Raw genomic sequence first — 25366 nt, 5'->3', positions numbered from 1 at the left:
TCTTATAAACCAAAGCAGCATCCCTCCTGAGCACTTCTGAAATAAACTGACAGTGATTGGTGGCTCAGCCGTATATAATATTCTTACATTAATACCCTGCTGCCCTTTAACTGATCTTTGAAGTCCCAGTGCTCTATTGATAGGAGAGGCATCTCCTGGCTCCAGGATTTACTAATCTCTGTGGTACTGTTGCTCATCCATCTAAAGCCTTAAGTATAACTGTTCGAGGCGAGTCAACAAAATGCCCCTTCAATTAAACCAGTTCTGTCTAGATTCAGGCATCTAAGAAATTCTTAGTACCCAAATAGTACCCAAATGCTAATACCCAAATGCTGACTGTGTAGGTTTCGTATCTCGTAATGTATGTCTATAGAATGAGTACATTTAATAAAGTATATCTATGACCATACTGATGAAGCATGATGACATGGTCCATAGTCTTACATTTAATTTTTCAATATAATTCAAAAGCTATATGAATTAGCCAGGTAGAGCAAGGGGCTGAGTTTCACTTAAATTCATTCTCTTCCCTCTCTTTTGTAGGGGAAAACCTAGAAAAAGGAATGAGATAATTTTGGACAGATTCCTTTGCATAACCCCAGGTGTTCAATGGCAACTTAAGAAAGTTAAACAGATTTCTACCCAATATGGTTCCACTGAACTGCAAGTAAATTTATGGCTTTTGGATGCTGTAGCGTTAACACACCACTTCTGCAATATTTATGCTGGCTTTTAAATATCCCTAAGGAAATCCAAGCAGAACTCTGTGAAGCATATAACCTTTTACCTCGAAAATTTCCATAAAAAATGATAAATTACTTGAATCAAAACTCCCTTTAAATTGCATACGCAAATAAATCATGCTCTACTTTTCCTAACTTTTATGGATTTTTGTCCCTCTAAAATGTATAAAATTCACAATACTGGGAAAGAAAAACATTCTTTCATCTGTAAAACAGATACAGACCAGACCTCCTTACACTCATCTGTTTCTACATCGTTCCCCAAATACATCTCATGAGGGACTACAACACTTTCTGCTCAGAAGGTGAACACTACAATCACGTCACAAAATACAATAGTGATGCTTCTAAAATTTTAAATGTCTCTTCCACACTTACTATCAGAAATATCTTCTGCAAACATATGAGAAAATCAGTTAATCTTTCCTTAATCTATGATACATGCCTTTTAGCAAATCAATATTTTCATTTTAAAAGATTTCTAATACCCTCAGATGATACTTGCTACATTGTAGTGTTCTAAACTGTGAATATTTTTTTTTTTCAACTGTAAATATTTTATCTAGGTATACCAGAGAAAACAAATCATGAGCAGACTTTAAGGACTAACACAGCTTTTCAAAAATGATGTTTTAATACGACTACATTAAACACAAAATTGACTTGGACAATCTTTACTACCACAAAGGTGAAAAAAATCACTAAAACCTTATTTGTTGGCTGGTGAAAAATCCACTAGTTTTGGAGAATAATAATCATGTATATTTCATTCATTAACACTGTTCTCATGTGCTATCTGTTGATCATTGGTAGAGAAAAGATAGTAGGGTATGTGAAGCTTTGATTTGATGATCTACAAGATCATACATACGTTCACTTGCTTTTTCTCTCCTGGTTTATTTTATTATTCTTTTTGTACTTACGCTGGTTGAGGAAACAGCCTCCCGAACACTTTCTATGATGAATTCCTTTGTGATCCTGCGACAGGGAAGTTCATTGAAGAGAGAGTTGATGAGTGCCACTTTCGCAGCATCTCGCCTTGCTTCTGCTCTGCTTAAGCAGCTCTGAAAAAGCACATAAATAATTTTGCAGGTCTCAGGTGAAGTCTGTATTTCCCATTGCATTTATGTGTGGTTTTTGTCTTTCAGTACCAGAAAGATAAATTAGATTTAAAAAAAAAAAAAAAAATGATTTCTATGACTTATTAATTGATTTTCTCACAAAATCTGACTTCTGAAAACCAACACTTCAAGCAGGAAAGAGCTTTACCATAAATTTTCATACAGTTTGTTGGCTTGAGTAAATATTAATTTATTTTATCAAAATTCTGTAATTTTTGTAAGCTTTTAATTGAATTTTTAAATAGTTACTGAAATAGTTACTGCATCAATTTACTGCTTATCAAACTTTCTACCAACAGCCATGTTGGGAGTGAATTAAATTTCAAAAAAATATTCCAGTGAAAATGCATCTTAAATTTTTTTGTTTGTTTGTTTTTTCTTCAGAACAAGAGTCTGCTTTGCCATCTGTAAAGTAGAGTGACATTGAATTTCTTGGTGATTCTGTGCTTTGCTTCTTTTAAACCAAATATCCTATGTGAGGAATTTTGAGGAGGTCTGACCACTGGAAAGGGACAACTTTGTAACAAAGTTGTCACCCACTGTTCACTCCACCTTGCTGCAGAGCTCCTTAAACTAGCAGCTGCTTGTGTTACCAGCTGCTGGTAGCTGCTGTCCTTGCACAGCTTACAGGGGGCTACTCACTAATTTAGTCTAATCTTCAGAAGTTCCAGCTCACGTTAAATTTCTTTGGTTTTGTAATATGGTATGAAAAATTCTTAGTTCTTTCAACAAGCAAACAATGTGCTCATAATTTTATTAAGGCTGGGATTTTTTCACTTAGGAGGTATGGGAAATTCTTAAACATGAACTCTGTGGGGTGACCTGGACGAAGTGTCACACTGCTAGTTTTGTGGTCTAAGGTCAGAAGACTTCCCCACTTCATCTTGCCCAACCTCTTGCACTACATATGTCATCAGGACTCTTCCACACACCCTACATCAAGCCCAAGACTTTAATTATGTCACAGCTTTTACAAGACTAAATAGTGTCCATGGACAGCTAAAAGTAAAAATCAAGGTACCAACAATGCCTGAGTCTCAGCAACTACAGGGAATTAAATCCATATGAAACTGCACCCCGGGCTTTCAGGCAGGCTTAAAAATGCCTTCAAAGATTTATGTTAAACTGACCAAAGGGTAAAACCTTTCTGGAATCTCAAATCTGGTAAACAGTATGGACCTGAACAAGCAAGTAAGGCACTCAAGATGGAGAGCAGAGTGCAGATGCTCTGTGCTGTTTTAAGTTACTGCTCTGTCCTGGCTGGTGACATAGTACCAGACAGGGCCCTTCTCTGATGATGCAATGAAAAGCAGTCACTCTCAAAATCTGATTTGTCCATTCTTCCAGCTGCTGCCTCTCCACCCCACCAGTTGCATGTATACACAATAATTCATTTGGGAATGGGCTGAGAAAAATATTATATTTTACTGTAATAATAATAATTATAACAACAATTTCCTAGTATTTCAAAACAACTAATTGACATTTGATTTCAATTGTCTTAATATAGAAATGAAGTATTATGGATATAATTAAGTCAATGTATGACTGTGTTCCTCTACTATATTATGAATGGAGTGAAAGAACAGGGGAAATCAGAACCTGCCATGGTTATCAAGACCAAAGCTGTCTTTGTAAAGATGTCCTGATTACATTTTTGTTAGACACGAAGGAAGGCAATCTTTTAAAAATACCTAAATGTATTTCAGATGGCAAGAAACACTGATAAACACCTTTACAATTCGAGTGTTTAACTTTCTTCATGGCTGGCAAGCTGTGCTGGACTTGGAGATTTTATCTTACTTTAATTAATACATCAACTAGTTATCCATTTTCATTTGCAATGCTTGAAATGATAAACTGCATACTCTTCTGTGTTCAGTTACAGCAATATCTACAGATTCTTCTACAAGCTTTTTTTTTTTTTTTTTATTACTAGTATTATTTATTTATTCCTCCAGGCCTTAACATATTCAGTAGCTAAAACTTTTTATTTAATTCTGCTGGATTGCTTCTATCCACTTTAATAAGAGGTGTGAATACACTGTATTGCCTTACTACTGGGAGGCTTCTAATTATGATGTAATCGTTGGTTTCCATCAAACAAACTGCTAATTGTATTATATGCAGTGAAAATGGAAGCATAATACTCTGAAACAAGTAATGGTAAAGTTTAAAATGCTTGTTGTATTTTATGGTAAAATATATTTTTCTTCATTTTAAAGAAAACCACTTTACCATCCCATTTAAAATAATATTTTTTACAAGTTTATTCACAAAAATTTGTTTTCTAGAAGAAAATTGAGTTTTATTTATTTTATTTTATTTTATTTTATTTTATTTTATTTTATTTTATTTTATTTTATTTTATTTTATTTTATTTTATTTTAATTTTATTCCTATCATGCTGTCTCAGAAGCTGCTGTCTCCTTGAATTTGCAAAATATCTAATGCTTTTATAGCTGTTTAAAGATGCCCAGGTCAAGTCTTTCATCACTGTGTATTTTTCTTTCATTATCCTTAAAGATTCTCTTGCAGGTTGCACATGACTCTGTTTTCCAAAAATCTGAGAACAGAACATGGACTTATGTGATTTCAATAATAAATGTTATAATATAAACCAAGCCAAAGAATTTGGATTTAAACCATCTTTGTGCAGATGAAAACTAGTAAAATGACAGATAAAAGAATACTATTCACTTTTAAGTAAGACCAGAAAAGCAGTCTGCATATATTTATAGGCAAATGGTAAGTCTTGAGAGATCAAGAGATTTACAAATCTGTAAGAAGTGAAACAAAACAAAACAAAACAAACAAACAAAAAAAACACCTTAAGATTTACTAAATTTAATGGGAGATATAAGAACTAAACCAAAAATGGAGATTATATTTTAAAGCGATGACACATGACTTTTCTCCGTGATTTTTTTTTCTTTTAATTTATATATTATTTTCTCAGTCCTAAAAGGATGAAACTGATTAGAGCTCATTTTTGCTGGGGAATAAAATGGTAAAATCTTAACATATTTTCTCAGAGGGCAAAGATTTCAATGACTCTTTGGCTCAGTTTTACAAAGAAGCCTTGCACTATCCAAAGCTGAAGCTTTGGTGGAAAATGCAGCGAAGATCTCACAGCCAGCCATACCAATGATCTAGCTCTTCAGGAGCTTCAGCCTCCAGAAAAGATAGGGTAGGGGACATTTCTTCTGTGACGTTATGCTATAACACATACTGAAATATTGGTAGTCATGCCCACTCTTAACATGCTGTTTTTTAGGACTTTTGATATTTTAACTGAAAAGGGATAAAGAAGCCTTAGCCTCGGTCCCCACAGGGAAAAGATGACGTTGACTGGGCTAATATGGCTGGCAATGAGCAAGACCCAATGAAGCAGGTACATCACAGTACTTCTGAAAAGCAGAAAACGAGGAAAGTAACATTCAGTTTAAAGATGATAGTTTTGTTCTCAGTAGGTGAGTATATTCAAAAAGCATGAATGTTTCATTGTAACCCATTCCTACTTGGATAATTGCTATCTGTCTTAAACAGCAAGTTTACCTCCCATATGCCATGGTGCTGTAAGCATTAATGCTACTGGCCAAACCCTGCGTATGTAAAATGCACTTCTGCTGGTCAATTACCCCCTGCAATGTGAGCACATGCAAAGTGCACAAGTCAGCTCTGGCTTCGTCTAATCCCATGACAGCTCCATGCAGACTGCTGCTGCACTGCTGGGGCACTGTGATAAAACCTGCCTCCTGCTGCCAGTCACAGCAAGACCTGAAATCACCCTAGAGGATCACAGTCAAAGCCAGGTACCTCCTGGCTGTCTCCTCCCCTTCTGCTGGATGCTTGACAGGACTTGAAACACTGAAGCATCATCCCTGTAACCAGTGAAACTAGTTTTGGGACTGCTCAGTCTGGAGAAGAGGAGGCTCAGTGGGGAGGTGGTCTGAGGGTGTAAAGAAGACAGAGCCAGGCTCTTGTCAGTGGTGCCCAGCACCAGGACAAGAGGTAATGGTCACAGTCTGGAACACAAGCACTTCTCAACTGCGCAGGTTTCCAAGTACTGGCATAGGTTTCCCAGACAGGTACAGAGATATTCAAAAGTTGCCTGGACATGGTCCTGGGCAACCTGCTCTTGGTGGGCCTTCTTGAGCAGAAGTTGGATCAGATGGTCCCTTCCAACCTCAACCATTCTGTGATGCAAAGAAGAGGAAAAGGCCTGTAAAGGGAGGTTAAAAAACTGACATTGGACAATAAAGTGTGGGGAGCAATCACTTAGACCAAAACATTGGGCGTAATGTTTCAGACCCAGAAGACTTCCCCTGACCTCTGTGAAGTTTTCTACCTCTGCTTCAATAGTCTTTCTAGTGATTCCTTTGTTTCTAGGGGCTGGCTATCCAGCTGTGTCCACCTGGATGAATAAAAGGAGTCCCACTTGTCCTTAATGGCAAAAAGGAAGTCCCTCCTGCCCTGCTGCTATCTTCCCTAACCCTGACATCCAGGACAGGAACTGCTGCAGCTCCCAAATATTACGTCAGCCATCTTGGACAGCTTGGTAGTTGAGGCAGCTGAAAGCCCACACAAGTATTTGCTGGCACTGTTACGGCAACAGTGAGGGAAGAATTCATGGCCTCTTTACCTAATCCCCAATATGAGCCAGCGACTTTAGGAAAACTAACATTTTCCTTGTCCATTTGTAGTGCTGTGGTTTCAGAGTTTAGACACTAGCCTTACCTTGGCTTGTGCCTCATGTAATTCTTTTGGACAGCAAGTTGTAACAAACATCAAATTTATATTGCTGCACAGTGAGCGAGCCTAATTGGTCCTTGCTGACTGCAGGCAATACTGGTAACAAACACTATGCTATTTACGCTGTTTCCTCATGCCCCATATTTGCTGTCTTATTTATACACATGTGAAAAAAATATTGAAACATCTACTGAATTATTCAAACCTTTAAGATCAGGGAGACAGTACTTGTTGATTTTAAATGGCTGATTTTTGGCCCTTGTTAAATCCCTTAACAAGAATTGAACTGAGACCTTAACTAGTGACATCACACAGGCTGCACGAAAAGGTGTTTTTATTTTATTTTATTTTATTTTATTTTATTTTATTTTATTTTATTTTATTTTATTTTATTTTATTTTTAGTCATAACTTTATGAGGGTAAATTTCAGAAAAAAACTTGTAGCCTGGAGCTGGGGAGGGAAGTAGAGCACTGGAGCTTTATGGATTTACTTGGCTTCTTCATTGCCCTTCTTTTTTTTAATGTCCTTTATCACCATTGCACTCTCTTTTTCTACCTAGAGATGTTCCCATCTTTCACCCTGCTTCATGGTAAAGAGTCAGCCAGAGTATGTGTGGATGAAGGCTGGGTATAGAAGTAAATATTCTGTCCTTTGTAGGAAGATATGGTTCTTCTGGTTTTTGGTTGGTTGTTGTTGTGGTGGTGGTCTTTTAAACTGTTAATTCGGCTATATATCACTTGGGAGTGCTAGTAACATATAACTAACGTCCTTCAGATTGTTAAAGTGCAAAAAAATCATAGAGTACATCAATTCAGGGGGAAAAAAAAATGGTGTTCCTTTTTTCGTATGTCTCCAGATGGAAATGACCAGCATTAAAGTAACTTTACTAGACAGTAGACAGTATTTTAAACAGACCCCTTGTTAAAGCTAAGATCTGCTCAGGCTTTACAAGGAAGGTGTTAGGAATGTTTGAATTAAATATGAAGTCATAATTTATTTAAATTAAGATTATATAATAATATTCAGGCCAGATCACAAACCATGTACTATTCATACAATAAAGACTTTGTTTACTTATAACTCCTTTGAGTTATTTAATTTTATAATTCCAGTTTATTGAGACTTAAAAAGGTTCTAAATTCATTGGCTATTATATAGCTCTTATATTGGCTATATATAGAGTTCATGTCTGTCTTCACACCAGCACTTGCAAAGTGTTCTAGCTCAAATACTAGTTACCAGCCATTTTCACTAGCTGTGCAGCACTTTCTGGGTGTCAATATTTTAATGAGCTTGCAGAAGAATAACGTTTTCCCTATTTTGCAATACATGTGGTATTTTCAAACCAAAGACAATAATAGATGCATAAAGCTTAAACTTTCACTGATTTTCTACCACAACATTATTCTAAATTTCTGAAGTTAGCAGTTCTTTCATTTTTAAATTCATAAGTGTCTCCATTCTTTTTGACTCTCAACTCTTTTAGAAGTGTCCAACACTTTGCTGATGATAATTTAGATAATTTTTACATTAATAGAAAAGCTAATGGAGCTCTTGTCCTGTAGTCCTTGCTTCACTGAAAAGTAGAGAAAGGATCATCTCTTGTGTGTGGTCATTTGTGGAATAAGACTACTTTACTTTGGTGGTGGGTTAGTCCATTACAGAACTGAAGCTGTGGACCAAGTCGGGGGGACCCAGGAAAGACAAAAGACAATCCTTGGGTGTTATGGGTTCTTAGTAAATGAATAGGTCTTATTTTAAGAGTATGGGGATCTTAGGAAAAGCAATTTTTTTTTTGTTTTGTTGTGGTGGTTTTTTTTGTACTGATGAAGGCATAGGAAGCCATGTTCCAGACTCGTATTCTAGTTTCTTTGCAAACTATTTATGTTGTGGCAAAAGTGGATACGAAAATTTAAAAATTTAAAATAATGCAGAGGCATGCATAATGTATCTTGTTGAAGAGTTAGTATTTGAGAAGATAATACAGCCTTGTATTTTCTTTAAAAGATAGATAAATAAAAGGTGACTTTCTTACCCTCCTGGTTGTGAAGCTGAAAAATGTGACACTGTCACAGAGACTTTTGTTTTACTCTGTGGGAAGCTCAAAACAATCTTCAACTTAAAGAATGATGTGTTGTCCCAGATATCTGTCTGGGATGTTTATTCTACATCTCCTACACTGTATTTAGCTATGACCAGTTTCTTCACAAGTTGTTGATGAAGAGTTGAAAGTACCACCATGAATGTCACCAATGACCATTACATACATTTTGAAGCTTGTGTACTTTTTACTTTTAGTGAAAGTAGTGTTTGTAGTACTACTTTAAACTTGTAGTACTACTTTAAACTTGTAGTACTTTTGATAGTATTAATATTGTTGTGAGCAAAATCTATGGATGTAATTGAGGGAATATTCACTAGGTAATGACCTTCTATTTAATCAATTAAACTTCCACTAAAGTGGAAAAAAAAAGGATGAGATTTTAGTTGCATACACCTGTGTGTATTCAAGTCCTCCAGATTCAAGAAGTGCTAATGCACTCAGAATCTTGTAATTTTTATTTTTTGCTCTCAGCTATATTTCCTAGTCTAATAAAAGATATAATCTTTCATTATAAAGCTTATTTTGATTAATAGTAGCAGAGAAATGCCAGCAAGTACATAAGAAAACAATAATTTGATATTTGAATCATCAGTTCAGGGAATGTTTAGTGCTTCTATCCTTGGTGAGCTACAAACCCATTGTTCAAAAGAATTCATTGCTGTAGATGATCTCACTTGCAAAGATGAAAGCTAGGCTTGACTTTCAAACCCTTTTCACTGCATTTATAAAGTCAAAATATTCGACATATTTCCCTTTGGTATTAAAAACAAAAACATATGCTAAAACCATGAGCAGTTTGATGCCTGACTTCAGCAAGAGGGGAGCCAGAGGCCGATTAGATGGGCCTTAAGTTGGTCCCTTTGTCATAAGTGAAAATTATTGCAGTTTTCAGAGTTAGTCATGGTATATGATTCCTGATATTAAGTACCCAGAACAAAAACGGGAGAGTAAATCTTTAAAATATCTAAGCATATGAACAATTTTGACTGTGAAGTACCACGAAGTATATAATGTAATACATATCTGCTTGTCTTTAGGCAAGATAAGCATTCGGGATAAGGATTCAGAACATTATTATTATAAGGATTATTTAAAAAAAGACTTAAGCAGGGACATTTGTATTTTGTCCTGTGTTGTGTTGCTTACCATTATTTAGTGATGTCGTAAATATAACTACAATATTTTTTAAGTGATCTGGACACTGAAATCCTTTATATCTCTAAATTAAGATATTGGCAATTTATTACTAAATTGTTCTAAACCTATTCAGTACATGTCTTTGTTGAGACATTTTCAATGAGACCCCTCTGTATGTTCCTAATATATATATATATATTTTTTTTTCCTGAAAGCATTAATAGGACCAGTCTCTTAATGTCTGTCTGCAATAGCTTAGCATGGAAACTGCACTGTCAAGCCGGCTTGCCTCGGCTTCTGTGTCAGTCAGATGCTTCTGAACTGTATTCCTGGCTGAATGTAACAGTGCAGCTATATAAGAGAAATACCTGATTCAGCATTTTGTAATGCACAGTGAATATGTGTTTGTTTTTTTTTTTTTTAAGAAAAAAGAAAGAAAAAGAAAAAAGGAGGGAGCTGGTCTTGATAAAATATTGGCAAAATATGTATAAAGTCAATGACACGCAAGGCAGCATAAGATTTTAGCAAAGAGAAAAATTGTAAAAAAAATGCTGTTTTCCTTTCTTACATCACAGTTTAAAGACTATAACGGCAATTATCTTGCTTTGGCGTCATCACATATTCCTGAAATGTTTGGTATTCAGGAAGTTCTAGGAGCAACTCTGTGAACTGTGCTTCCAACAGTTTCATAGTGAGGGCTGAATCATTAGGAAAAATAGGCCTGGAATGTTCAGAAGAGTCCATGAAGAGGCTATTATTTTCCTAGTGAAAAAGGGGAGCTTTGAAGTAGTTTACTAAAATTGTAACTGATGTTCTGGGAAGAATTCTAATTCTGTGTCAAATATTTGGTAGTTGAAGATTATTCTTCAACTGCTATTCTGAGACCTTCTGTGCAGGCCTAATTCCTGCATAGTAAGTAGGTGTTTCATAGTGTCAATACTGATGGAGTGAAAGTTTAAGCTATTGTTATCTACTGAAAGGAAGATAGAGGGTGGAGTGCTTTACAAGACAACCTTCCTCCTCCTGGAGACTGAAGGCGTCAAATTTAGCTTCAATTGTTATTTCACTGAAAGTGAAATTTGATCTGTATCTGGTTAGTTTTTCTCCCTGTTCTGTATATTTTAGCACAGCTTTAGCATGGATCGGATGCTGCATATTACATTATGGTGAGAAATATCTTCCCATTTAATTAAAAAACACACACAAAAAAAAAAAAAAAGCTATTTCTCTACCATAAAAGATTTTACTATTTTCTGAAGGAAAGAAACTACACACACTTTGGTCTTAGATTCAACTGACAGAAATGCTTGAGTTACTCATAATGTTTCCCTTTGCTGTAGATATGACTGGAAACCAGAGACAAGACTGGTAAAATCATTCCATACTCAATTTATTCCTAGAACTGTGTGTTGTTTTCCTTCTGGTACCTTGTCTCTCAAATCGGTGAGGGCTGGGACAGAAAGAGATTGGAGAAGTCAAGTGTGGAATTCATTGTTACAGAAGTAGTTGCCCTGTATCTTTTATAGCAAAACAATTTTCATAAATAAATATATAAATAAATAGATAAAATTCCCCCGGCAAAGATTGGAAGCTGACACTTACCTGAAAGTTACCAAAGCAACTTCCTCCCGGCAAGGTAACATAGCTCACAAATGGTGGGCCCAGGGAGCTCAGTGATTCATACACAATGATGCCTTCACTTGGGAATACGGCCTTCTGCTTCTGTTTGCTTTCCCAGAATTCCTGCAATATTGCTACGACATTCACTGTCAAAGACATAAAAATGCTGAATGTAGGATGCACTACAAGTCCTTGATCTTAGTGTTTTCTGTGTTACACAAGAAATGCAGACATATGAGCTTGATGCATTTATACACCATTATCGATAATAAAATGTCTGTGATTGTCTCTGCTGGTGTGAAAATATGATTTTGTTGCAGTTTTGGACTTTCTGGGATTACAGGCTACTGTAGAACATAAATTGCAGGTCAGCAACATTGTACTATTAAGTCAATATGTTGGAACTTTAATATCACAGCAGCCATTGAGCTGCTCACTTTCAAACAAGAGAAAATGTTATACTCAAATTTCTCTTTATCCATTCTCAAAAAAAACCCCACATGGTCATGCAAGGAAAGTAGCTGACTTTTAATGCAAAACTTTATGAAGTAGCTGGGAAAAGGTGTTGTATATTGTGATGATAATAGTTGCAGGCTAATGTGAAAATAGCAATGTGAAAACCAGAAATCCAGTTGACATGACTTATTGAGCCAGGGCTTCAAAGTTTTACACTCTGTGGTGGAGTTTTCTCAACACTTTTTGGTTTGGACTCAAAAAGAATTTAGGTGTAGTTTATCTAGACTCCTTTTACAAAGCCATTTGTAGCTTAGAGATAAGTTACTTTTCTAGGAAATGACTACAGAAGGAAGAGCACTATACATATTTTCATTTTACCTTTGTCAAAGCTACCAGTCTTTCTTTAGATCTTGCCATAGAAACCAGTCTATTGTCCTGGTTTTGGCTAGGATAGAGTTATTTTTCCTCCTAGTAGCTGGTATGGTGCTGTGTTTGGGATTTAGGATGAGAATAATGTTGATACCACACTGATGTTTTAATTGTTGCAGAGCAGTGCTTACCCTAAGCCAAGGACTTTTCAGCTTCTCACACTGTCCTGCCCGTGAGCAGGCTGGGGGTGCAGCAGGAGCTGGGAGGGGACAGGACCAGGACAGCCGACCCAAACTGGCCAAAGGGATGGTCCCATGCCATGTGGTGTCATGCTGAGCAATTAATATGGGGATGCTGGACGGGGTGGGGGGACAGGCTGCTTGGGGATAGGCTGGGCATTGATCAGCAGGTGGTGAGCAATTGCATTGTGCATCACTTGTTTTGTATACATTAGTGGTATTAGTGCTGTTGTCATCATCATTATTATTTTCCTTTTTTTTTTTTTTCTGTCCAAATAAACTGTCTTTATCTCAACCTACAGGCTTTTTTTTTTTTTTTTCTGATTCTCTCCCCCATCCCACAGAGGGAGGGAGGAGGGTGAGCAAATGGCTGCATGGTGCTTAGCTGTCTGATAGGTTAAACCACAACACTATGCAAAAAAAAAGAAAAAACAAAACAAAACAAAAACACCAAACAGCTGTGTATGATGTTCATCATTTCTCACTTGAAAATTTAAATTCAGAAGGTAAGAACTATATTTCTTACTTTGGACCTTCCAGTGGAGTATGGAAGCCCTAGGCAACAGTATGTTACTACTTCAGAGTACTGATACTGGTTCAGTATCATGATGCTATCAAGTATTAGTTCATACAGGAATCACTGGCAGAGATAATTTTCCTCGTATAATTTTCTCCTTTCTTCATCTCATCTGAGCTTGTTAGTTGTGGAATAATGGAAAAGTGAATAATTTTGAGACAGTGTCACCCTGGTGGTAGCTCACGTGCAATCTATGGACAGGGCATTGCTCTGTTTGCTGCAGGGTGAGCAATGTGAGCTCCAATATTGTCATCGCCTGTTTCCTTACTTCTGGCAGCCGCACAACAGCTTTTCTTGGCACAACAGCTTTTCTTGGCGTTTAGCCATGACAAGGGCAGACGAACAGAGTGTGGTCATCACCAGTTCCCTTCTTGCTGTGCTCAAGCCATGAGGAAGTGCAGGCAGCGTGGTCTGAGCTCTGGGGAGGCGAGGCAGGGTGGTTGGAGCACACTGCTGTCTGCCACTGGATGGTGTCACAGATGCAGCAGCAGTGTTGGCCCCTACCAGTTCTGGCATTTTGAGCGGTTAAAACTGCAGAACTCTCATGGCATTGGAATATTGTTTCGCCATAAAGAAGAAAGCTACCTGAATAAAAGTATTTGTAACAGGAAACACGTTGGGATAACCACTGTCACGGTGCAGCTGTGAGAAAAACTGAAATATAGAGGAACTCTTAACCACAGAGGAACTCTTAACCACAAAAACTGACTTCTGCTTTTCTAAACGATGATGAATGTGGGAGAAAAACTGGTCTACTAGTCAGGGAAACTGCTACCAGTACAGACTCTAAATGGTAATCCACCTTCAGAAACTGGTCTCTGGCTGAGTACCTCACTGATGTAAACATCTGAGTGTTTTTTTTATGAGACCTTCTGCTCCACAGAGCATGCACACACATATTGGGTAACAACCTAATTTTAAACCCATTGAGTGAAAACTGATATTTGAACATAAAATTAATGAATGTAAAATTTCCAAGTTTAAACATGACAATTCAGTAGACGCTGTTACTTCAGTAAGGGAACAGTATTGGTGACATTCAGTCCTTTACTGGTATTGAAGTAGATAGCAACAGAATGTATCAGCTTTAAGAATACCCCTGGTTTAGGATGTTTCCATAAAGTGCTTTGGTTTTTGAAACAACTGTTGTCCAAGAGTGCAGACTTTAAAAACAATAATGCAAAGTCCACAGGAATAACAAATTTGGTGGTCTAGGTAACCCACAGTACTCTTTCTGGTCTCATCATTCAACCTGTATGCTACAACTTTTGGTAAAATGATTAACAAATAAATTTTAATAAAGCTTGATTTCTCCCACATCATGATGAGATTGATTATTCTGTAGATAATAAACTGCTGAGTCTTTTAAGAAGATGTACACTGCAATTGGCAAAGCTGCACAGGGAAATCCCAAGCATTATTGATCAATTTTTGTCCAGTCCAAGTCCCTAGATTTTAACATCCTATGCCCCTCATTGATGGAGGGGGGAACTACCCATAAATATCATGCATGCTTTTGCTTACCGAGAGGAAATTATACTGGTATAGTGGTCTATAAAAGAAACAGGTATTTAAACTGTTTAGTACCAATGGTAGCAAGACGTGACCTTCTAAATTGCTGTGTGTCTGACCCTTGCTTCTCTTTTGTTGTTAGTTTTACAGAAATTAAGAGTTCACAGTGTAAAATTTCTGTTTTAATTTCCATTTTTGTTCATGAGTCCTTTCGATGGTAATTCAGCATTTGGACAGCCTGCATCTCTCACTTGGCTGAAAGTTTCCACTCTGAAAACTACTACTCAAAAGACTTTTTTAGTGCTATAGAGAGCTATCTCCTTTCACTGCAGTACACCAGCAAAAATACATTTCCCTCCTTTTGCTGAAATCCTCAAACATGCTTTGAGCTGTCTCAAATTTTACAGATAAAGCAATATTTTACCAGAGGACTACTAAGCAGTGAGTAGCTGCTACAGATTAAATTAATACGACTAACACCGAAACAGTAGCTGAGCAGCATCATTTTTATTCTGGTTAGAATTTCTGTCAAAAGAAAACTATGTGTCTATCCAACATTGCAGTTGGATATCTCTGTAATTAAGTAATTAAAGGTGCCTGGGTTTGTACTGAATTGGATAAACATAAAACCTGGCTTAGCTGTGAGAATGGTAGCAGGAAATACTTGCTGATATATATGTAGTAGCAGCATCAAATCATCACTGCAGTTTTTGCTGTGATTTTTTCAACCCTAGCCAAAGCTAGCACCTCAAAACAATGATGAACATGAAGATGCATTAGGTTAAACTACAAAATGCAGACACGACATCAAAGTCTCAAACTTTTTTTTTCCAAGAGTTCTTTATGTTTTGATTTAATTAATTTTATTTTATTCAACTGTTTAGCTTGAATCAGTATGTTTATCATCATGAAATTAAAACAGCATATCAATTTCAAATATATAATTAAAACAATTTCAGCTAAACTAGTAAAAATTCTGTGCGTGTGTGAGTATGTAGTTTTCTACTAAAAAAAATCTGATTTTATTTAAGCCTGACAACCACTAATTTGTGTTTTTCTTTTCGTTATATGTCACATAGATTTGTAGTTGTTTAGGAAGATGTGAAAAATGTATACATATGTTCAGATGCACAATCAAATATACTAAGTTACTATTCTAAGATAGTACCATGATTACTAATGTTATATTAAGATCTCTCAATATTCATTTTTCCTGTAATAACATGCATTGTTTGCCTTCATTTCTAAACATTCCAGGCAGAATGTTGTTCAATCTCTATGCTGTACATCAGTATTTTGCATCCAACTGGCTTTAAGTCTAAAAATGCAGTATGGAAAACAATGAGAATTTTCAGAAATACAAAAATGAAACAGCAAGATTTGCTTTTATCTGAGAGGTTTAATGCAGCAGAATACTGTAATTTACATCTCATTTTGAAAGGCCATTCTCTCATTCTTGTAATTGACTTTTGTATTTTGAAAGATGCCTATGAAGTGGTTGAGTTTTTAAGATAATGCTTACAGTATTTGTATGCACTGACAAACAATTTTCTTCAGGATTAAATCATCCATACTTTCAAACAATTTATTTTGTACACTGTCAGTTGCTGAATTAGTTAACAGTATTGATTTTATTGTAGGCAATGCCAAGACCCCATTCAGACAATATTTTATCCACTTTATACCCCAGATCTTTCTCAATTAGAGTTTCATAGTAGTACGTGCATCACCAAGTTCAAGAGCAAAAATTCCATATAACCTCCTTTAGTACTCTCCCATCTGTGAATATTAAGGGTCCCACAATAGTCTATTTGATGCTGGCTGTAATGCCTAGTTAAGAGGTGAGAAGGTGATTTTTTCTTCTCTACTCTGCTTTTTACTCAGCCGGAAAAGCCTCTTGCCCAGGGGCTGAGCATTGTACCAGGTGAAGCTGTCCTAGAGTGCAAATCCTGGTAGACTGCTTGAAGTTTTCCTAGACTCCAAGGACTTCTTATTTTTTACTTTTTTTTTTTTCCAAATTTTTGAATGTGGGACAGGCTTTAAGTTCTGTGGAACAACAAATATGTGGGTTATTCTGTTGCATTTACCCTAAATGAACCCTGAGCTCTTTACAGAGTTCAGAAATACAGTTTGATGTGAACCGTGTTTGGAAGAGGATTAAATGATAACGCATATTATAACACAGCATTGTTTTCCAGACAATTTCTCAACTTTCAGTAGCAACTGTCTTCCCTCTGCTCAAGGAATTCTGTGGGTCAAATTAAATATCATTCTAAGTGGGAAACAGAACTCTCCAACTTGGATTATGTTAGTAAGTTTGCACTACACTGATGCCAGAAAAAAAAAAAAATAGCTCCAGGTTTCTGTGAATTACTGCTAAAAATACTGGCTAGCCATTCACCTCAACCAAGGCAAACAAACAATGCCGTAAACAGGAGGCTGGCCAACTGGGAGGGGGGAATTTTGGCCAAGACTGCAAGGGCTAATGGGAGTGGGAGCCAAGTGACTCTGCCACTGAAGTGGAATGGAGTCATATACTTGACAACGTCTCACTGCCGAGAGAGTGGAGTATAAAGAACACACACAAGATAACCACCTACTTTGTCATTTTAAAACTTAAAACAGCTGTTTCTAAAAGTCCTTTTAACTGCCTTTGTGGATTTAATTTAATACGTGAATGCAGAGGAAAAATACAAGCTTTTTGAATGAAAGAAATATGTAATATGAAATCTATTAAAGAAGATTCTTCAGTGAGAGGCTAGTAAAGTTGCCTTACATGTCTTAAATCAAGCCGTGGCACATAATCAGTAAAACTATATCGTTTAAACAAAGTTCATAAGTTACAAGTGCACTCTTCCCCAGCTGTAGCCTATTATGGCTTGTAACTTAATGCATACATCTTAGGGAAGCTGTTAAATTGGGCTCAGGCTAGCAAAGAGATACTGTTTAAACCTCTAGAAAAAAAGGACAGCAATTGGAGTGGGATCCAGCTGTTTTGAGGGAAGGTTTTATTGCTTCTCTTTTGATTCATTTTGCATATTTTTAAACATATAAATAATAGCTTTAGGAAGAAGAGGTACAAATGTGAGTAGGCAATATCAATTAATTTTCCCATGATCTTATTATGCATTTATCATACATATTTTGTTATATATTAGCATGTTAGCAGTGATTTCATTAGGATATTCTGGTCCGTATGCTATAATTTCTGTTCTCCATGTATATGTACAAAAATAAAAAGCCCCAAATCCCTACTAAACCAGAATGAAATTAGGCATATTGTTAAATATATATAAAAACATTAACAAATATCACATACTGGGACACCAACAATATGCTGAGAGGACTTTGGGGGCCTTCTTCCTTCTCCATAATGGACTTGGGTGCTAGATGAGTGAGCTGATCTAACAGCAGATTGCTAGATGATCTTGTCTAAAACCCTTAAAAGGCACAAAAAGTAGCAAGATGTTATTTCAGGAAAAGAAGATCTGATTGTGGGGTGAGACTCCATTTGTGAGAAGCAACATCTTTAATTGGTAATGAATCCCTTAAATCCAGCACTGAATGGCGGTTCCTAGACTTCAAGGATTTGGAAAAAGAAAAAAATAAAATTAAATAAATGAACTGGATGGCCTCCTGAGCCATTCTGAACGTGTTACCAAGTAAAGGAAGAAAGAAGGTGTTGGAAGTAAGCAGCTCAGAGAATGGTGTAGGTTTTGTGACATTGGTATGTTCATAGTCACAGCAGATTTAGATGCAGCTAGGGAAAGGAAGGGTAGCGGCTGGGAGGGTTTCACTGACACCACCATTGGACTGAGGCAAAAAGTCAATCCCTGCAGTGTTATGAATTGAGTAAGTAGGTTATCACTTGGAACAGAATAAGTAGGCGTACTAAAATCAGGTGTTTTCAAGTTGACAGTCTGAAGACAACTGTTAATCATTGCTGAGCAGCTTAGCTTGGTCGACATTCTTATTTAGCATTACATGGGAAAAATGATAAAAATTTTGACCAATTTATAATTATTTATTGCTATTTTCAGATATTGAAATTATACCAATCTCTTGTGATAATCAGAAGTATAACTGACTTGCACAGGAACAGTATAATAATAATAACAGTAATCTAGAAAGGAAAAGACTGTTGGATAAAACTTTTAATCTTGTAATACTTCTCCAAGGCAACTGACTTACTCTGGCTATGCTGCACTTCAATTTAAAAGCTTGCATCAGAGAGCTAACATGGTACCCACTGACAAATCTATTTCAAAGTTAAATGAAGATAAGTGAGCTGGGCTGATTCTACTAAAAATTATGGACAGATCCCCATAAGTTAACATCCTTTCTTATTAAAACATCTACAGTCTAACCTGTCCGTCTATTGCTGACCTGAAACCTCTGCTGGTAAAACGTGCAAAGGAAACAATTTGTTGCTGCCAGTAAAAAGAAATGGAGAGACAGTGCTGTTCAGCTGATGCAAAATCACTTTGCTAAATGTTCACAAACCAACCAAGTAGCAATCCAGCTAGGAACCATGAATTCAAGTCAGGGGTTAAAAAGACTTTCTGGAAGTACTTAGCTTTTTCCCAAGTTGTATCGTAACTTCTACCTGATACCAGAATATTTTTTGATGTGAAAAAAAAGCCGTAATAAGGTCAGCATATGAGTTAGACCAGTGCTGGGGTTAATTAGGGACTGCATGGTAGAAGGCATTATCTTTAGGATTTCTGTTACCTGGGATGGGAGCTACATAAAGAGCACAGTTCAGGGAAATGCACAAAAAAGCAAACACAACTCTTGCAGTAGCACGAGTTGAGCATTGGGTTCCTTCTTCTGGCCTCCTCCTCCTTCATGTCTTTGCCTGTCTCATTCTTGCTGGAGCTGCCAGCCCCTCTGCAGCCTGTTGCTCGCTGTCCCCCATGGGTGGGCTGGTGACAGGCCTGCACCCCAGGGCCTTGGCCAGACCCCTGCTCTCCGCCATTGGCTCCGCGGCCCTGCCCACTGCGTGGTTGTGCAGGGACACGAGGGCCCCTGCAGCCACCGTGCTCCTTCACAGCAGCCCAGAGACACTGCGAGGGCACGGTTCCTCCCTGCAGACAGGCAGTTATCAGGGAAAGGAATTTCACACCTGAGGATTGTCTCCACTCAACACGTGCTAATTGAGATTTTTCCAAAACCAGCAATGTGGTTAACTCACATCCTCTTACAGAAGGTCCCTTGTGCTGGTAAACCACAAGATCTTGTCAAAAATCATGGACTACAGCTCTTCAAAGAGAGATGAATAATTTGTTAAATTGAGGTATTTTTTTTTTTTTTAATCTAGTGCCAGTTGGAAGTTTCAGTGTGAACATGACCAGTTCAAACACTCGGGCTCAGTGCAGACAGTAAGAACAAAATTTTAATAGGCAAGGCAACTGCCTACTCACCTCTCTGTTTTATAGATTGACAGGATAACCTAGGAAAGATGATCAAATTTTTTCAATTTCTCTCTCTCTCTTTTTTTTTTTTTTTCTCCCAAAGATTGCCTGTCACTATAAGGATGAAGCATTCTAATGGCATGGAGGACTTGGGAGAAACAAACTGTCCCTGCTGTCTTGTTGCCAAGGCACACAGCCATGGTCTTTCGTCTTTCCCAAATCCCATCATCTCTGCCTCTGCTGGGGAGATGCTAGCCCAGAAGGAGCACTGCTGCAGCAGGCACAGCACCACTCACTGTGTTTGCTCCTGCAAGCTGCATCCAGGAGGACAGGGACTTTTGAACCTCCTGTCTCTCCCTGCTGCTGCTGAAGAAAGCCCTCTGTGGAGGCATTCCCAACAGAACAAAACATTGGGCCAGAGCAAGCAAAGACCCCTTGGCTGGAATGGGAACAAAAAGTGTATGTGGTGCTGAGCAGTGACAAGCAGACTTGCTCTGACATCTTGCCCTAGCAAAATTCAGTCCTGTGGACATACTGAGTCAGACCACATTGTGAAAAAGGTAGATGCTGCTGCAGCAAAGTAGATCCTGAATGGCTTTCATTCTTATTTTGTTCTTTCCAATAAGGTCTAAAAGTAATGTGTTTGTAAGAGATGTGGACGTGGTCCCATGGGGAAACATGAGCCTTTATCTTCTTTCCAGTCTAATACTTGCTTGCTTCCTTTAAATCTGATTAAAAGTCAGAGATGGTCACCATCTAAATCTAAAGATGGCTTTTTGCTGAAGATAAAAAGAATGCATGTAAATTCTCATCTGACTTCTAGACAAAGCACTATGAATGTCTGTCACCAGTCAGAATTGGTGGCACATACTCACAGCAACTTCAAGCCTATATAGGCTAAACTTATATTAGAATGCCTTCAAAATTCTTTTCATACCTCAGAAAATCTAAAGGAGAAAAAAAAAATTACTCCAAGCCACTTGCACTTTTGTTTCTATTTAATCATCTCTCCCTCCCTTAGATCTGTGGGTGGTCACAAACACATTGTCCAAGCAGCTTGTACATACACTTTCAATAAAAGCCTTGTCAGTAGATCTGCAGGAACTGGTTACCAGTGGAAACTTATGAAAGGGAATGCCCCTCTACTCCAACCCACCCCCCACACTGCACCCCGATCAAATTCTATGTTCCTGTGATGTGTGTACATTCACAGACTGCACCACGAGGTCCCAAGACTGCAACAGTAATACAAACCTACCCAGCAGCATAAAAACCTCCTGTGGGGTGGCCTGAGAAACAGATGTCAGACTCTTAAACTCTGGGACAGAGCCTTATGCTACAGCCACACAAGAGTAGCATCCTTCTACAATAGTAAATCCAACTTAGTCCCAGGGAACTACTGGGTCAGCCTCTGACTTTTCAGTGTGGCTATGAGCATAAGAATCTGGCAAATGGAGTTGTTTAATGCAGATGTACATGGGTTTTTCCCCTAGGTCCCTCACTAGCCATGTCTTGAAGTCTTTATTCCTTCTATAGCATGTTTAAAAGGGAACAGTTGATTGTATGAGACTGATTTTATTAACTCTAACAGAGCTGTTGACAAATGAATGAAGTGGAGATTAAATAAATGTCTCTGCAGTGTACCTTAGGTCACAGAGCAGATTACAATTAGAAGTGAATGTCAAATAAATAAATAAATAAAACTCCCTCCTAAAAATCTAACATTGCTCCAGCATTGTCTGCATGTTAAATGATTGACTAAGTGATGCAGACTGAAATGGCACCCAGCAAAATACTAATTTTACAATCAAAATGTTTATGTAGTATGGGATTTGGGGGCATGAGATTAAGAGATCTCATTCACCTGTGAAGAAAACTGTGAGAACAATGGAATTTAACTATTGTTTCATTTGATCTGTTGAAGAGTTGGTTTTTTTTTTCCGTTGTATGAAATCTGTGGATGTATTTTCTAAGAAATTGCTGATTAAATAGCACTTCATTCCATGCATAGCCCAACTCAAATCATAAATTCACATTTAAATACTCATATTTCCATGATGTGAGTTGCATTGAACTCTGTTTCAAGGGATACATCAGGCCAGTTTATTATGTGCCACCTACTGAAAAGTACTTCAGAACATTTCACAAGGGACAGTTTTTAAAATGAGAGAGAAAGAGAATAATTAAGTGAGGAGTTTTGGCAAGGTTTAAAAAGTGCATCCATAGTCAAGTCTGGTACAGGGCTGGGAGGTAAATCGCATTTCAAATACTTGCAGGAAAACATCTTATGCTTGAGAAGCAGCATTTTGCACTGTATCTGTGTAAACACAAAGATTGTAATATTTGATGTTTTGCAGTTCTACAGTTAAGAAAGACACTTAAGAAAGATTTATAGGACAAACTAACCACAGAAAAGGAGTTGGCATACAGTTTTCCAAAATTGTCAAGCAGTAAAGTTTTTACCATGTTACTAGAATGTAATTAAATATCCTAAGAAAAGGTTGTGAATCAGTTTTCTGAAATGCAAACTTAAAAAATAAGCAGCAACACTGCCTTCAATAGGCAGGATAAAATAAAGATAGTTCATGGTTTGCACACAAATACAAACAAATTAATTACTTCTCTCTCTTAATATTTTGGCTACAACAGACATTTGAATTAAATAAATTCACTATCAAGGAAGTAAAACAGTTATCTTTAGTACTTACAGTCTTTAAATACCAGGGCAGGGTCTCGATGAGGCAGAACGTGGGCAATTACAAGTTGCAGAGACTCCCAGGTTCTGTCCATCTCTGCTCTGCTTTTCCAGAAAGCAGCCACACGCTGCCCTCATGCCTGAGTCAGGCAAGTCCTGTACCAACTTTCTGCAGCTCATTGATGCGCTGGATTCCTAAGGAATCTCCCCACGTCTCCCAATCAGGCACTGCCCAACCTCCACGACCCTCCGGAGGGTCCGCCTCCCCGGACTGCTTATCTTTGCTGTATGCTGAGCTAATTAGCTGTAAAGGCAGACTGACAGGCTCTTTCCTACTCCTTCCTTCTGTTAAACACACCCACCTACAGGCCAGGGAGAGAAGCTAATCACGACGAGAAAGAAGTTTGTTTCATCAGGTTATTGACAATGTGCTGCCACAAAGACTGCTCTGGCTCATACCAAGTGAATAAAGAGACTCCTTTGCTCACCAAGACTCTCAAAGTGTACGAAAATATTGCAAATATAAGGAAATACTTCATTAAGATGTAAAGCTGTACTAAACTCAATAGCATGAAGGTAGTGTGCAGACTTGTTTAAAAAAAACAAATTCAATAAAAAGTATGATTTTTTTCTTCCTTTAACTATGTAACAGGAGAAGAACGATATTAACGGCAAATGGAAAATTAATCCAATTAGCAAAGTTAAACTTGTGATGTATTAGGTTAACCCAACTTGAATCTGTTTTACTGAAAAGCAGTTTCCCACTCCCTATACAGTAAATGTAATAAAATGCCAGTGAATTAAACTATTTATGTATAAAAGGACCTGTGGGATGTGCAGAGGTCTGAACAGGCACTCCAATCAAGACAGACACAGATGCACTGGCAAAAGCTTGAAGCATGAATGCAAATACACTGCTGTTATACACATTTCTCTTAAGAGGCATAAGCTGTACAAATTAGTTGTTTTGCTCAGATTACTTTTATTTCAATTCCAGTAAAGTCTTCCTGATCTGGAAAAAATCCAAAAGCAAGCATGTGTTCTTTAATTACTGTGCAGTCTTTCCCAAACAGTAATAATAATAATAATTATTATTATTATTATTTTATAATTACTATTATTTTATAATTATATTATTATTTTATAATTATAATTATTATTATTTTTAAGGATGCAGCAGTGGAAAACTGCTACACAACCTTGTACCTCCATCACTTGCAAGTTTCAATACATACTGTTTCATCTATAGAGTGTGCATTGTACAATGTGTATCTGCTCTTTATCTTCAGGTTTTGTTTACAAAATAATGAACTAACAAATAATGAACTAACACTTACTAAAATATGTAAAACCCATTTTGTTATAACCCATACATTCCTTGCTAGGTGAATTTGCTAAGACAGTCAATAATGCTATTGTCTTAACCTCTGCATTTTCCTAAGTTCACTCTGAAGAGAGCTCTAAAGTTCATTCCATGTGTAAACTTTGTTGCGACCTTTGATGACTTCAGATATTTCAGGAATTCTGCTGCTTTGAAAAAAAAAAAAAGCTTAATAAAGATATATTAAGCTGTAACTCCCTCGCTAACTCTACTCTCTGAAAAGTCTCGTCTGGCAGAATAAATGAAAATGATAACTTACAGCTATCCATTAGAATACCTTTAAAAGAGTTAATGGATGCTTTAAAGGAACATTTTGAAAATAAACAGCATAGATTTCCATCATTCCATCCTTTCTATTCTCATGGAGCACAATCAAATGGGACAGGCTTTGTATATTTTTGGAACCCATTACCAAGACAGACTTAAGGTCATGCACCAGAAAGAATTCACTCACTGTGAAAAGTTCTAAATTAGAAGCCAGAAAGTGCGTGCACATCTTATGCAAAGAGCAGCAACTGAAATCTTGTTAAGCAGTCACTGAAACAACCTCTTAACAGATGAGTGTAGAAACATAAAAAGATGTTTTTTCCCTTAACATTTAAAATGGAAATAAATTCATTTAGGCTGCTTTTCTGCCCGTGCTAAAAAGAGCTATCTGCATCAGGAAACAGCCCTACATACCTTGATAACAATCTCTTACATGTAAGATTTAGTTGGACTTCCTTAATTCTGTCACCAGACTTTCCTGCAGCTTTGATGCTAAAAGAAACACTTACCTATCGCATCTCTGCACTGGCCTGCCATGCTTTTAAGAATGTATACTGCTGCTAGCTAAGACTATTTTTTTTACAGTAACAGCAAGAAGACAGAAGTTAAAAACTTTCAAAGCAGAGTATGCTGCAAGACAGGACAGAGGCTGTGACTCCTCAATAGACTAAAAGCTGATTTTCAGTTCGGGCAAAGGAGAATAGATAGTATCAGGTGTAAGTATAAAATCAACCTCAAAATCCAAACTTCCTCATTTCCCCAAGCAAGTAAAAGATTTAAAACGTTGCAAACTATAGACTGATGACAAACTTTACCATGTCACACATCGGTAGGAAGGCTCTTACTTCACCTAAATCACAGATACATCAAGGTACTTGTTTTTCTAGGTCTTCAGAGACCCAGGACATAACATAATAAAATACATGGTGATATTTTTTAAAAGAGTTCAGAATGCTTACCACTTCATGTAAATT

The 25366-nt window shown here is 37.2% G+C and overlaps 1 protein-coding gene across 2 annotated transcripts in view; it reads right to left on the bottom strand.

The window, feature by feature from the left end:
• The window catches only part of LIX1 (limb and CNS expressed 1), a 28131-nt gene extending 5106 nt beyond the window's left edge, over positions 1-23025 (bottom strand). For both annotated transcript variants that reach the window (XM_066988486.1, XM_066988487.1), the window contains exons 1-3: positions 22758-23025; positions 11465-11628; positions 1667-1807 (exon numbers count right to left, since the gene is read on the bottom strand). In XM_066988486.1, coding sequence (XP_066844587.1) covers positions 1667-1807; positions 11465-11628; positions 22758-22839 — 387 coding nt within the window. In that variant the 5' untranslated portion in view covers positions 22840-23025. The remainder of the gene's footprint in view (positions 1-1666; positions 1808-11464; positions 11629-22757) is intronic.
• Positions 23026-25366: the final 2341 nt, after the last annotated feature.

This window comes from Anser cygnoides, chromosome Z (assembly GCF_040182565.1).
Source record: "Anser cygnoides isolate HZ-2024a breed goose chromosome Z, Taihu_goose_T2T_genome, whole genome shotgun sequence".
NCBI classification, from domain to species: Eukaryota; Metazoa; Chordata; class Aves; order Anseriformes; family Anatidae; genus Anser; species Anser cygnoides.
Note: the sequence above shows the minus strand (reverse complement) of the source record. Positions and strands in the feature narration are given on the sequence as shown.